The sequence below is a fragment of the Choloepus didactylus genome, chromosome 6, assembly GCF_015220235.1.
Source record: "Choloepus didactylus isolate mChoDid1 chromosome 6, mChoDid1.pri, whole genome shotgun sequence".
NCBI classification, from domain to species: domain Eukaryota; kingdom Metazoa; phylum Chordata; class Mammalia; order Pilosa; family Megalonychidae; genus Choloepus; species Choloepus didactylus.
Window position 1 is genome coordinate 119,776,633 of NC_051312.1, and position 16,135 is coordinate 119,792,767.

The 16,135-nt window shown below is 38.7% G+C and overlaps 1 protein-coding gene across 2 annotated transcripts in view; it reads right to left on the reverse strand.

Moving 5' to 3' along the window:
* Positions 1-287: 287 nt before the first annotated feature.
* PDGFD (platelet derived growth factor D) overlaps positions 288-16,135 on the reverse strand; it is a 216,437-nt gene continuing 200,589 nt past the window's right edge. For both annotated transcript variants that reach the window (XM_037841251.1, XM_037841250.1), the window contains exons 6-7: positions 13,150-13,364; positions 288-2,940 (exon numbers count right to left, since the gene is read on the reverse strand). In XM_037841251.1, coding sequence (XP_037697179.1) covers positions 2,815-2,940; positions 13,150-13,364 — 341 coding nt within the window. In that variant the 3' untranslated portion in view covers positions 288-2,814. The remainder of the gene's footprint in view (positions 2,941-13,149; positions 13,365-16,135) is intronic.

Here is a 16,135-nt window from a genome sequence, read left to right on the forward strand (position 1 = left end):
ACCCTCTCAGGCGAGGAATGTCAGAGGAGAATGTACTTCGTTACAAGGCCTCTAGGGAAACAAACAAACAAACAGAAAAGCAACAAGGCCCCAGGCCCCCCTTGCTGCAAGGCTGCAGGAAATGCACAAAGTAGAAGCTTGTGGTCTGGCAACCAGGCTTGAGTCCTTTCAGCTTTAGGAAGGAAGCTCCCAGAAATCACCCAATCTCATCATTTCAAACAGGTGGATGAATGTACAGCTTTTAAAACTGCAGCTGAGCACTAAATAACGGAGCAGTTTTGTTCAAAAGCAATATTTATTTTTCATCAAGATAAGAGGCATATTACATCTGCTATAGAAAATGTTACAGGAGAAAAAAGCTGCATGTTACCGCTACGACAAAAAAGAAATAAAAATAAAAAAATTCTACTTAGGAAAGAGTTCTGCCCTATAAGAACATATTGAATGAAAGACATTATTCCAGGTGAGTGAGCCATGCAAAATGTGGATTAGGGTTTGTTCTGAAATGTAATTTGTATGGCAAGCTTTTTAATTCTTTTGATGGCAATGAAACAGATTTATTAGTTACATGTTGGAAGTACAATAGATAACAAACAACCAAGGGAGAAGTTTTAATGAAACACTCAGGAAAGAGAAAGAAAAGTGAGTGAATATGCCTGCTTACATTTCAGCCAATAAATAAAAAGTACAGATAGGGCTTTAACTGAAAACCATCCTGGTTATTGCAGCCTGGAAGGTTTATTGAAAATTGGGTAGAACACTCTAATTTTTCATATTTGCAGCCATGATGTGAGCTGTACAAGCTAGAGTGATGGAACACACACTTTGATGGTGGTACAGGAAGCTGAAATTTCCAGGTGGCCATGAAGGGGGACAATGGTGCCTGATTATCAGAATGTCTACTTGGGCTGTTTCTGATTTGCTCTGGGATTTTGGAGAACTGAAGGATAGAGGATATAATTTTACCACTCACTGCCTGAGGTAAAAAAACACTGGACACTTTTAGGGATGCTTGAGAAGGACATCTTCAATAAGCATTGGTCTTTCATCTCAAAGAGCTGAGAAGAAATGGGTTACTAAGGATAGTTGAGACCTCTGTACTTGAGAGTGCCAGGCTTGGAAAGCCAAGTATATGTCGGCTACTCATCTGACAAAGGGACTCAATGAGCCCCTGTCACACACCCCTCACCCAGTCTGATGGGAGTCAGTAGGGTCCTAGACCCAGGGAAGAAATTGGCTGTCCTTTCTTCTTTCAAGGCAGGAAGAAAAATGTTAATTCTCTTTAGCAGCCCCTGAATTAGCTCAATTTCACTGTTGCTCTCTTAAGAATCTTTCTTTGCAGAATGATGAATCACTTCCAAACCCTGGAGTCACTGTTCTTTAAAACAGAAATTAGGGAGCCAGGGAGGAAAAATTACTAGGAATAGCAATAACAACCAATGCAAAAAACAAACATGCAAACAAACAAAAAACCATTTTCTAATAGTGCAGCAGGGCTGAACTTGTGCTCCCAAGATTTACACTGTGGCTTCTTAGACGAAGCTCCACAGATTTAAACCAGAGACCCCGGATCTGATTTCATTTCATTCAGAAACAGGAATTCAGAATGGGGAGTGAGAATATGATTAAGGATTTACATCAATAAAATTTGGTTGTTTTATTATCACACAAAAGTTTTTAGGCTATAAATAATCCATGGTGGCTGGCCAAGTATAACATGCCATCGTAAATCCATGTCCATAAATTGAAGAGACAGCAACAACAAAAGCAAGATACATAAAAAGAATCAGCACAGTTTGGTGTGCTTGAACCCATAATTAAATAAGGAGTCTATCAAACATTCCATCTAATTTCCAGTTACGTTAACACTTCAACATTTTTTTGTTTTGTTTTTTACTTTTCACTGCCCCAACCTTCCAATTAACACTGTTTTGTAAGGCTCACGCAGAGTTTCCAAGCCACTCTTAAAGGGATTTGTTTTTGAGGAGGGGCTTTTGGAAAAAAAAAATTCAAAATTCTACTACAGCTTATAAATTGCCTCTTGTGGGATTATAATAATAAACCTCTGAGCAATTTTGTTGAGACAAGTATTAAACGAATTAGCATGTCTCAGCAAAACGCATAAAAAGAGGAATTAATGGCAATTTCTAAAGCACCTGTATTATGGCATGGTGTAGGAGACAGGTAATTATTGCTTACATAAGTAAGTGCGTAGTGCATCTCATGGAAAAATGGTTAGGCATTTGGCTGTTTCCTAGAAACCAGATTTCTCCTCTTTTTATGATATACATACATAAGAAAAGCTCATCTTTTGGTTTTAATATACAAACTGCTTTCTTTAAGAGAGCAAGATCCAAAATTGTTTTGTAATTCAAAATTTTAAAATTTAACAAATTAAGTTCATCTTTGGAATTTTCTGAAGGCACATTTCATGTATTTAACACATCTCTTATTTTGTCAAAGGATTTTAAGGATCTAAATAACTATATGTAAGCTCCTGTGTACCTGGTTATATAAACCATTTGATTTATCTATTTACACATAGGCACAGACATATATATATATATATATATATATAGTGTCCTCAGACACTATTAGTAAATGTGATCCCTTATTCTTGAGTATAGAAGTTGATGATATGCTTTGGTACTTGCCGTAGCACTAACAAAGCTAGGTTGAAACTCAGCAACCACTTGTGACTGATTGCATTGCAGACTAGTAGTAAGTTTGGTTGCTAGTGGGAAAAGGTTCTCTTACCACACCCTCCTTAAACTAAAGGTTCTCATGCTAAACATTAAGTACATGCGCATTCTTTTATCGAGGTGGTCTTGAACTGCAGATGCAATCGCACCGCTCATGGTGATCCAGCTGGATGTCAACGAGAGCCATGGTCTTAGCTCTGCCCCTCCTCTTGAAATGGCCAGGCTCAAACTTTAATACCTAGGATAAGAAGCACATTTCCTGTTAGAAAGCCATTGGGAGTTGAATGCAACTAGGTGACGATCAGTTATTCCCTTTAGAACAAATTTGAGAGTTGTCCTAAGCCTTTGAGAGTCTGACAAAAGTTTTTGGCATCCTTGGCTCTTTCTCTATTAGAATGCACACATTTTTACAAACTATCATCGACTCCCTGAAGTGGAGGTGTCTATTGAAAGCAGGGTAAATGCCTTCTGCTCCGAGATGACCTCAGGTATCTTAGCAGATATTTACTGACAACTTTCTAGGGGCCTGCTTTGTGCCAAGTGCTCTCCTAAATACTATCATAATGATTCTTCCCACCAAAGCATGCATTATAGGTAATTATATTATTGAACATACTATTGTCGTTATAAAGAGGACAATGAATAAAGTCAGGAAAACTGTATGCTATTATGGCTGAATGCTTGGTTGAAGTAAAAAATTTTGCTCTGATGAGCATCAGTAATGAATAAATGAAAATAGGGTTACATTCTTACTTATTTGTTGGGATATAATACCTTCCGTGCTGTGGCCATCGTTAGAGTCAAACATTAGTTATCACACAGACAAAGACTAGGTAAAATTATATTCTTGTTTCTACATATATGTATAATTGGTATAAGTGCTTCTTTAGGTTCTTAGTTACCTGTTACCTTTTTCCTTTTGAGTTTGTTCTAATTTTTTTCCTTTTAGACTGTAAACTCTGTCACGCAACATTATATAATTCTGTAGCATTTTATACTTTTCAAAGAATTTGCACAGACTATTTTATTTGCCCTCAGACACATCTTGTTATGAGTAGAGAAAGTATCATTATTTCCATTTTACAGATTCTGAAGAGACCAGGTCCAAGGACCAGCACTTTGTCCCCTAGGATCCTAGCACACTCTGACCCAAGGCCGCCTTATGGTGCTTATATTCTCCTTTTTTGTGTCTCAAAGGTGTGTCTGGCCCCATTTGTGAGTAGCAGTGGGGACCTGCAACACTGCTTGGTACACTTTGGTCTAGATTAAGGATATATGCAAGAAATCTTGCTTTAATTTCTGTATAATTTTTCATGGCATTGCCACAATTATTTTCTGCAGACTGAAATCCCAACAATCTTATCCCAGTACTGTCTGTTCAAAAGTCATAAACAAACCAAAACCAGCTACTAGCTAAAACATGCTTGGAGGCCTCAGCACTCACGTATCATGGTCTGTGGACCCCCTTTACTTGAGCGTTTAACCATGCTGTTCCCTGGGAGCTCCAGTGAGGAAAAGTATAAAGCGCTGCATCTATTAAAATTTCAATCAAACCATAATGCCTGGCCTCCACTTACACAAAGTTGTAGTGTACAGCATGCAATCCCATTTGTAGCAGAGCTTCAAAATAATATTTTTGTACAGAGAACAAGGTCAAGGGAAAAAAAAAAGGAATACCTTAAGAGAGTTCATGAGACTCAAAGACTCAAAATGATCTGACACTGGCTAAAATGATCCAAATGCCAGTTTAATAGGTAATTATACCGTGTGGTGGCTTGGAGTTATGTACCCCAGAAAAACATGTTCTTAATCTTCATTCATTCATGTGGGTGTGAACCCATCATAAAAAGGAGCTTTTGATGGGATCACTTAGTTAAGGAGGGTCCCAACTGAATTGGGGTGGGTCTTAATCCTATTACTGGAGGCCTGATAAAGAAGGCCACAGGGGACCATCCAGAAGCTGGAAGTCAATGGAACCTGTAGGAAAAAGGAGAAGATGCTGCCACATGCATTCCCATGTGACAGAAAAGCCAAGGAACCCCAAAGATTGCAGGCCAGCCAGAAGATACCAACCCCAGGAAGAAGAAAGCCATCTAGATTCTGAAACCATGAGCCAATCAATTCCTGTTGGTTCACCAACCCATTGTAGGGTATTTGTTTTAGCAGCTGGGAAATGAAAACATACTATTATTTTTTTCTCCTAAAATTCTACTGCACTTACAATGTGTATCACACAATTTCACATGATCTTCTATTAATTCTTTCTATCAACTGGATTAGAAGCACTTTGAGGGCAAGGGTAGTAAAGACGATCAGTAGCATTTATTGAGTGTTTACTAGATGCCACACGGTGTTGTAAGTGGCTCTGCATTTAATAAATTATTTGGACCTCACAGCAACACTATGAGATGGATACTTTTCAAATCCTTAGTTTACAGATGAGGAAAGAGAGACTAAGTTGCTTGCCCAACGACACAGAGCTAGGAAGTGGGGAACCAAAATTGGACTCCATGTGGCCTGGCTCATGCCCTTACCCGTGAAATCTTTGCTTTTGGTTGTACAGCTCAGCAGCATGTTGGGGATATAATGAATGTTGAAGATATGCATCTGGCTGAATGTGGTGGGTGATGCCACAAATGCAGAGACAAGCAAATGGGAATGGTTTCGCGTCCTCTCCTTTTTACCCCCTTGCTACATACCCTCTATCCCAACTTCCAGCAAACCCAGAGGGAAACAAGATAATCAAAGAAAGAAATCGGGGACCAGAACGAAGTGGTCCATGCTTTGTACTAATTGTTACCCTTTCACATTTTTGAAATAGAATTTGAAATACTGAGAGTAGAGTTACAATGACACTTCCCTTTCCCTGCTCCCAAGTTCTCTCTTGGTGTACATGTATAGAGAATAAACCATGCTGCTTCTCCATTAAAAAATAAGTAACCAAAGCAATGGCTAAAGACCATATCACAATTTGAGGTATCAAATAGCCCTGCCTTGCACCATATTTGATCAAAGTGCCGTGGGAGGTGTTAGGGTGCTGGACCCCTACAGCTTTGCCAAGAATTTCTGCAATGTGGATGAGTCACTATTGTCCAAGGCCATCAGCATATTAGCCAGGCTTGGGGGTGGGAGAAGGAAATATTTCCTAAGATGCTGAGCATATGATAAATATTCTCTGTTTGAAAAAGACCATTATCAAAGCCTAATAATTTTGATGGCTGGCACCTGTGAAATCAGTTTTCTGTCATTTGCTTTCTCATTTGCTGGCAAACAAAAGTGTGTGCTTTGGGATGAGAACAGAAATCCGGGCAGTTTTTGTAACTGGTCTTCTGATTGTTCAGGAATTTTCCCCATGTTTTATATGAAACGACATGAACACAGTATATATGTGTTTTGCTGATAAGAAGAGAAAAATGAATTGGCAGACACTTTCCCAGACAAGACAGGAAAGCACTATTTGAACCAAGTGGAAATTGGACTGCTGTACTTGCTGATCACAGCACTGGTGTTCAAAGCTTTCAGACCATGTAATAGTCTTAGGTTCAGGTACACAATATTGAAAGGAGGAAGAAAGCATGGCTGATTTGAGGGAGCATGGAAAGTTAAAAGAAAAATGAAAAGCCTTTATCCGAGAAAGCAAATTGGATGGTTATGGGTTATCTGGTAACCTTTAAAAGGAAGGAACCCTTGAATTAATGACAGCAGCTTGCTTGCTAATAGATACCCTCCCAGAGAGCTTTCCGATTTTCTGAGCTATGATTTGCAGCTGCAAGCACACATTCTGAAATCATAATCCACTGAGGGGAAGCCAGCCATTTCTCATCACCTATGAGTGAAAATGGAAATCTTGACTCCTCTCCACCACCTGATAAACCATATAAAGTCAGGAAGAGTTGACTTCTACTACATGGAGAATGGCTGAGCCAGCTGGTGTCTTTCCTACCACCACCCACAATCAAAGCTGATCAGTTTTGCAAATTAGCACATCATGAAGGATATTTAACTACAGTTACTTGCCCTATTGCCAACAAACCGCTGAATGAGTCATTGCCATAAAGCTATTAGACTAATAAAACAATACCAGGCAGAAGAACTATCTGCTGAGTCAGGTTCTTGTTTATTGGGAATATAAAAAAAGGCTGTTAAGGCCTTGTAACTGTTCTCAAATTAATAGCTGACATGGGAACACAAGTACATTTTTCAGGACAAATGTATCATATAAACCCAAATCATTAAGAGTTTATTTAAGAGTCTACCAAACTTCCAAAGAGGGCAGTATGCACTGCATGCAGTTTCTTATCTTAAAAATGAAATCATCTTATTTTGACATTTTTTTAAATTTCTAATGCTTACAGACTTTGTGAAAACTGTACACAGAATGAAGATATTTAAGGGACAGTAGTGAATTAATCTGAAACATAAATGACTACAAGCAAAAATGTTTTTGAGAAGGGATCATATATTTCCCACTTGCATAATCAGTCAACCTACAGCCAATTGTTGCAGGAGAGGGTGAATGTTGTAACAGAAAGACCAAAATCAAGCCAAATGACACAGTTCTCAAAAAGAAAGATGCACATGACAAACAGTTCAACAACACTATACTCAGGAGTTCAGTTTGAAAGTGACAAAAAGCCTGGATTTATTAAACTCTCCTGAATACTTTAAAATGCAACCAAATCTGTGGACATTTACTTCTCATAAAAGTTTTCTGTGAGCACTCTGGGGTTTCTATGGAGTGTATTTAACTTCAGTCCTACCTTTATAGAACTAAATAGTTAGATGTTTGATAAATGACTAGGTGTCCCGCCTACTCACTGCAGAATAGATATAATGGAAGCCTAGCTGGGTACCAACTTTGCAAGCATGGCCTTAGCACTGGGTATCACTCATGACACAGATGGTTCTTTGCCTGCCTTGGGAGTGTCATGACCAGGGCAGGGTTGCTAAGCCTCGGCAGAAAGACCTGATGTGAAGCTAGATCTAGAAGGGAAAGAATGCACATTTTGCAGTACTGATATGGAGAGTTCATTCACTTGGAAAGTGAATCATCAGGCCTATAAAGAAGTCAGAACTGAAAAAGCCAGACCATGCTCTCAAATAATTCTACCCACATCTGTCTTGTACTTCACAGTCTTCAGATGCTTTCATTCACCCTGTATGAACATGGAGTAAGAAACACAAGTGTTCTTATCCCCGTTTTAAGGATAGTAACATTATAAGCAGTCTATAAACATTAACCATTCCAGATCATATCTTTATGTTTTTGTATTTACCTAGCACTTCAACCACCAATTTGTTTCATTCCTTACACAGTTTCAGTAAGAGAAGATTTTTTTTAGGAGGGAGTATATAGAGGGTAACAGTTTGTGATAATCTTGTTATTTCAGGTCACCCTGGAAACCTGAAATTGTAGGTTATTGTGAGGATTAAGTGAGGAAATCTGGGATCCTGGGAGGTTTTAAGTGGCTGGTCTTTAGCTACTTCCCATGCGGCAGAGCTGGAACCAGAACCCACAACTTTTTTCTTATAGTTACGAGATTTTTCTACTCTATTGCCTTTTCTCTAAGTAGGAAAGCACAGGAAAAGCCTGAAAGAGCTGATTCATACTCTCACTCAAAGAGGAGGAAGGGAAAGAAGCAGGGGATTTCTCTACAAGCACTAGAGACTTTATTTCCATAAAAAGAATAGAAAAAAATGATTTTATTGACTTTTGTTACGGTTAGTTACAATCATGACCCCAAATCTAGTGGCCTTTTGCCAGAGTGTAGAAATTCCCTGCAAAATTTTTTTCTGGCTCCTTTGTCTACAGTTTTCAATTTTAGCCCAATTTGTTACAATGACAACTGCTTAAAATATGTAAAAACTAAAAGCATTATTCTTTTATCTCAAGTCTGAAGCTCAACATTTTATTGCCTCTAATTAATCTTGTTTCATATATAAATGTCTACTTACATCTTGTAATTCTTAAACAGCAATAGAAAGCAAAATTTTTAATATAAAATTCTACATTAAAATCAAGAATCAAGAGAATCCTTCAAAGTTTTTTTTTTTTGGAGGGGGGGAGGGGCGGCAGGAATGACTCTAGATGCTGCAAATGAGCCAGAAAAAGAGATGAGTCTGACCTGTGTTGTGCAAAGTGGTACCCAGTAGCCATGCATGATTACTTACATTTAAATGAATTAACATCAAGTAAAATAAAAATACAGTTCTTTATTTGCATTACCCACATTTCAAGTGCTCAACAGCCACATGCTGGTAGCGCCTACCACATATTGGACATTGCAGATATGGGGCATTTCCATCACTGCAGAAAGTTTTCCTGGAGAATGCCATGGTTTGTACTAATTGTTACCCTTTCACATTTTTGAAATAGAATTTGAAATACTGAGAGTAGAGTTACAATGACACTTCCCTTTCCCTGCTCCCAAGTTCTCTCTTGGTGTACATGCCAGCATCGTGACAAAATCAAATACTTCCCAACCACTCAATCATGAGAGGAAGGAGAGAGAAAATTAGCTTCTATCTTTCCTTCTCTGCTGCTTCCTAAGTTTCTGGCTGTTGACCACATGGACATAGCTGGAGGGCCACATGCTGAAAAACAATCAATATTAATTAAAAAGTTCACCATATTTTGAGGGCAGAGTCTATCCTCTGATTAAGCATTATCAAGAGAAGAAGAGAACTGAAATAACAGTATCCTCTAATTGTCAGAACAATATATGTTTCAAGAAACCTTCCCTTTTTAAAAATCACTACCCAAAGTACCTTTCATATCCTGTATATTCCAAGAGGCATAGAATGGAAAAAGGAAAACAACAACAACAAACTTCAACATTGTGCCTAGAAATATTTGAGAAAAGAAATAATAAGATGGTAACATTTTATTGCATGGTGAAGAATGCTCAAACCTCTACAGGAAGAGCATAAGCTGTGAAAAGAGCAGGGACATTAGCTTCATCAGGGACCCTTAATTCCCCAGATTGTACTCCTTAAATGCAGAACACTGAAATATTTGTGGGGAATCACACAGGGCTGCTTAGTGTGACAAGTTCTAGTTTCCCCCTTAAGGGTGCTCATCTCTCATAGAAACTCATTTCACATCTCATCAGTTAGAACCATGAGCTGGGGAAACTGGTTTCTTGTTTCTCTGAGGTAAGAAAACAAACACGAACTAATAGAAAAAAGGACTAGGATATTTCCCTAATGAGTCTGAGTTCAAGGAATCCCATTTCTGGAAATGGAACAAGCCTTCTGCTATTTTTCATAGGCACTTGACATGGTAATAGCTGTGATACATTTCAAGGGTGTTTTTAAAAAATAATTTTATTAAAGAAGTTACAGGTTTGCAGAAGAATTGTGCTTAACATATAAAGTTCTCATATACCACCCTATTATTAATTCCTTGCAGTAGTGTGGTACATTTGTTACAATTCATGAAAGAATGTTTTTATAATTGTACTATTAATATTTACAATAGGGTTCACTGTTTGTGTTGTAGAGTCCAAGGGTATTTTAGAAGTACAGGGGAAATATGACAGGAGTCTTTGTTTCAGGTATGCAGTTACTGACAGTGATTGTTTTGTCCCTCCTGTCTAGTTTGGCAGAGTGATTTTGCATAGCCCTTGCAGAGTCCTACAAGTAAAAAATACTGACACATGTTTTAAAAAGATGCTATAGAGAAGAGCTTCAAAAGATGGCAACACTTTAGATCCATTCATGTGACTGAACAAAGATCAAGGACTTTCCTTTCTGGATATTAACTGTGAACAGAAATTTAAGGTAACAGCCATTGTGTACAGAGATAAGAAAGGAACTAAGAGAAGGAGAACAGCCAGACCCTTCAGAGTTAACTGTCAGAAGCAGAGAATCCTTCTGAGTCAATGGTTAACTGCTCTTTCCACAATAAACAGTTTTAAAAATCAAACTGAAACTTTTATCTGAGCATACAATCAGAATGAAAATAAAACCCTCTATACATATATCAAAAGCCTGAACTTGTTCTTCTTCACAATTTTTACTAAGCAGAGATCTTGTCACTTCCTCCATTATTTTAACTCTAACCTGATTCTTGCATTCTGCATTTATCCTCAGGCTATGACTAAACCTTATAAAATTTAGGTTCTCAGAAGTGAAGGACAATGTCCAATCTAGAGTTCATCAGGTCAAGCAAAAATAAAACAAAATGAACACAGACGATGGCATTCTCTAGATATGGGAACATTTTTTTTTCCTTTGAAAACTAAGGGGTGGAGTAAGCAATTCTTATGACCAAGAAAATATGTTCTATATAGGTCTAAAATAATATGTTTCCCCTCTCTAAGATAAGCATGGTCATTGTGGCCTACAACTTCCCACATTTGCTAAAGTGAAAATACCAGTTATGACGTACCCATTTTTATCTAGCCCCGAAGTTACCTCTTAAATTATTATTATTGTTTTCAGGCTAAAAAGAAAATAATCTAGTTTTATAAAACTGGTGATTTTATGTAGGGAGAACTATCTGTTCCTTTGTTTTGGTGGATACTGATGGAAAGAAACTCAAACAATAATTTCAGTTTGTTCCTTAATTTAGTTTATATTTTTAAACATATTTCTTTATTGCATTTTACAGCTTACAAAATGCATTTCACATACATTCTTTGTTTGTTTGTTTGTTGGATCCTTAGAAGAACTCTATAAAGGTTTATTTGGTATAATTTCTTAGCCCCATTTCACATACATGAAAACTGAGACCCTAACTGTCAGTGACTTGCACATGCTCCCACGATCAGGAAGTAACAGAGCTTCTAACTCCTCTTAGGACCATTTCTTCTTTTATGCTTATTAATGGATGTTTTAAAAGAAAGAGCACAGTACGAATGGTGAAGAGAATCTAGACTTTGGAACCAGTTGATGGGGGTTCAAGTCCCGGCTCTGCGATTTACTGACCGTGTCACACTGGCCAAATTACTGTTTCTATTAGGCCTCAATTTGCTCTTCCAGCAAAAGAATAAAAATAGCACCTCCCTACAGGATTGTTGAGAAGTCGCTAAGTGAGCTACTAAGTACATGCAATAGTGTCTCACACACAGTAAATGCTCATTAATGTTTGCTATTATTATTATTAAAGGTTACCTCTCCCCTTGCATTTTTGTTTTTTCTTATATCTTTACACTTACTTTTGTTTCTTCCTGAATATATCAAGAGTTGATTCCCAGGTACCACTCAATAGTATTTAGGAAAAATGATTCATCTCTGAATGAAAAGGCCTGTGGCATTTATATTTTGCTATCTTTATTGTGCTTATTTTTTTTTAATTCAGTTTTATTGAGATATATTCACATACTATACAGTCATCCATGGTGTACAATAAACTGTTCACAGTTCCATCATATAGTTGTGCATTTATCACCATAATCTATTTTTGAACATTTTCCTTACACCAGAAAGAAACAGAATCAGAATAAAAAATAAAAATAAAAGAACACCCAAACCACCACCCCCCATCCCACCCTATTTTTCATTTAGGTTTTGTCCCTATTTTTCTACTCATCCATCAATACACTGGATAAAGGGAGTGTGAGCCACAAGGTTTTCACAATCACACTGTCACCTCTTGTAAGCTACATTGTTATTCAATCGTCTTCAAGAGTCAAGGCTACTGGGTCAGAGTTTGGTAGTTTCAGGTATTTACTTCTAGCTATTCCAATACATTAAAAACTAAAAAGTGTTATCTATATAGCGCATAAGAATGTCCACCAGAGTGACCTCTCGACTCCATTTGAAATCCCTCAGCCACTGAAACTTTACTTAGTTTCATTTTCAGTCCTCCTTTTGGTCAAGAAAATGTTCTCAATCCCATGATGCCAGGTCCAGATTCATCCCCTGGAGTCATATCCTGTGTTGGCAGGAAGATTTACACCCCTGGGAGGCAGGTCCCAAGTAGGGGATGGGGGTGGGGGGCAGTGAGATCACCTGCCAAGGTGGCTTAGTCAGACAGAGAGGGCCACATCTGAGCAACAAAGAGGCACTTGGGGAGACTCTTAGGTACAATTATATGCAGGTTAATACTGTGCTTAATTTTTAATGACCACTTTCTTAAGGAAACCTAGATTTTGCACTCATATTTTATCAATGAATAAGATCACATTTCTAGAAAGAGGCCAAGTAAGCTCTGAAATTACTAACCTACAATTGATTGCATATTCTATCAGGACTGTTGTCAATCCATATGGTATATTGTGAGAATTATTAAAAGGAGTCCCGTCTTCGGGCACTTGGCTGGGTGAACCTGGCCTGGGATAGAATTTCAGCTCCCAATCCATCCCCCTGGCTTGTGCAGTGAACACTCTGAACAACCACACGCAACGGCCCTGCATTCTAGTACCCTAAACACTACATGACTGATGACAGCTGAGAAGAGCTAAATGCAGTATGGCAACCAAGAAACTTCAAGATGACATACCTCGTGGTACTTCTTCACAGTTTTGCCTGAACTGCACGTGCAGGGCTTCCAGTTGACAGTTCCGCAGCCACAGTTCCCTCCACAGCGCTGCACGAGGAGGCAACGCGGAAAGAAGACCACGTTGGTCAGCTTCAACTCCTCTCTTAAATTGACCGAGTAATTCCTGGGAGTGCAACTGTAACGCTTGGCGTCATCGTTGAGCCTGTCCAGGTCAACTGTAAGCAAACACACGCACTATACAGACATGTGCTTTTGAAAATAGGGTGGGAAGATTCTGTGACGACAGCCCCAACCCTGGCATTAAATTTGTCCTTGCATCTCAATCACTTACCCTGAACACCTAAGGTGGAAAATCTAATTTCTCTTTTGATCCCATCTATCCTTCAAAACTAATTTAAGAAAATCTTGGATAAAATTTATGTCTCAGCTCAAATTTCCTTGTACCATTTTTAAGGCAAACCAATGTTCTGAGGAAATAAAGTGTACAGCAATTTAAAATACTTGCTTTCATCTTTTTCTTAAAAGCAAACTAAATCACTTCTCAATTCTAAATAAATCATATTGCTTAAACATAATTTGAAATATACTGGGGACATATTAGGGGCAATCAATCTAATATATTTACATGGCAATGAAATTTTATAAGTAAATGCAAGGAAGAAAAAGGTTCTAGCTTCATTTTTACATCAAGGTCAACCAAAGTATTAAAGGAAATGGCATTTTTATGAGAGTGGTGCATATTTGTGCATTGGGTCCTAGGTGGCAGTAGAGCTTAGTGGTTAGATGCTTGGGCTCTGCAGTAAACTATAGCTGCCTCTGCATCACAGATATGCCTCTTTTTAATTAGAAAGTCACTTAATTGCTCCGAACCTCTGCTTCCTCATTTATAAAATGGAAATAGTATAATTTTACCAATTTCACAGCAGTACTTGAAGGATTGAATATAGAATGCCTGGCATTTGATTGATGCTAGTTGTTGTTATTCATCTTAATTCATTTGGATTTTTCCCCATTTTTTTCCCCCTTAAAATCTCATGGTCAAAAATTAAAACACCACCACCAACACCAACACCGACAACAAAACTTCCAGATCTTTCTCCCTCTCTAGTTCTCTTTTGGCCATTGTTACAAATGATTATCAAAGGGGTATGATTAGTGGGACTTATCTGAATTAAGAATAACTCTAAATTTTCAAATCTAAGATATAATTAGTTGAATTAAATTTGTATTACTGTTTTATATAAGTTAAATTTTAATTTGTGTTCTGAAAATCCATCCAATCATGCATCCATCTGGCATCCAAATCCTCTGAGGGGTGAGTGTATACATGAGTATCTTCTCACAAGAATACAGTTAGCAGAAAGTCATTTTCTTTGTACAGATTCCACCACCGTTTCCTAGTGCCCTGTCCTTATGTACCAGCGAGCCTATCCCAGGAGGAATCACACAAATATTTAGCTGTTATCACCAGGCTTACCTTGGACTCTAGCCCCAATAAGTGTCTTAGTATTAAACCAAAACTCCTTGAGGAACAGTAAGGAGTGGTCTTTTGGAGTAGAGACCAAAGAAAGGCAAGAACCCTGTCAGTGGATACATCTGAGGGAAACCAAAGGAGAAGGCACAAGTATGGACGGAGAATCCACTTAACCCGATGAAGTCAGCTAATTTCATTGGTGGTAAGAAAAGGCTGGATGACCCCTTGACTAAGGAATTCAGTGGCAACTGGGCTGGACTGCTGCCCTGTCCTTCCTGTGCATGTGTGTGTGTCCTTTCATGTGTGCAATTTTGCTTTGGTTCTCAAGGGCAGGGACTTAACCCCAATTATAATATGCTGAGCCCAAGGCACTGCGGGGGCGGAATAGATGCTAAATAACTACTGTGCATAATTTATTGCTGTTTTTTTTCTTCCTTTGTAAAGACATGTCATAAGTTTAGCTATAATCAATCCAGATTTAAATTGAATGAACTCTGTCTTGGGAAAGGAACCATTTTATTGCTGCTAAAGCCCTGAAGATAACTGCAAGCAAGGCAGGAAAGATTACATAAATGGATTAAGAAGTGCAGCAATCATCCATTACAAGTGTCACCTTGAGATAAATACTGATGCAGGCTTGTGTATTACTGGGCTTGCAGGCAGGGCTGACGCAGAGGGCCAAATCTGCTGTGGGTGATAACGGGAATATATTTGTCTAACACTGAGGAGTAAAGAGGTGTTATTAGCAGGGAGGGGTGGCAATGTGTGAGAGGGCAGAGGGAGGCAGGAAGGGAATAAAAGTACTGAGTCTCTACTTGAGTTCAGCCCTCTGCTAGGCACCTTACACGTATGACCCATGCAGCTGCTCCCCGGCCCTTTAAGGTGGGTATGATTTATCCCAGGTGTGTAAGTGGTAAACTTGGATTTGAAGCCCTTCCCCCCTTTGTCCTGTAGCCTCTGCCACATACAGCACAGCACCGGATGCTGGGTAACCCAGGAGCTGAAGGAAGAGGATCAGCCTCCCTGGTGCTGGATCAGGCTTCCATGTAGGGTGTTCTACTGAGGGTAGGGTGCTGAATGGATGCATCCTTGTCTGTGGGAAATATCCAAACCAAATCACAGCATGTCAACCCTATGGGAATTTAGCTAAACGCTGAAGCACCCTTGACAAACCAAGATAAAGCAGGTATGCCTTACTCATATTGAAACGAAACCGTTCACATAGTATAACAGCTTTAGTGACTAGCACTCGTGGCTTCCGTTTCTCACCACCATGTCGAGATTTACAATGCAGTCAGTTTTACGCATCAATTCACTGGGGTGACTGAAAACCGTGCCCCAGTGTAACCGCGGTACAATCCTGCTGCCCTATTTCTCAGGGGATTGAAACCACTGAGGCCCTCAATTTAGAACTAGAACTAAAAGATTCTGGCTGGATGCAAATAACTTCAAAGCACGATTGCAGCCTTTTTGCAGGGGGATATTGAGTTTCCAGTCAAAGACGACCGATTA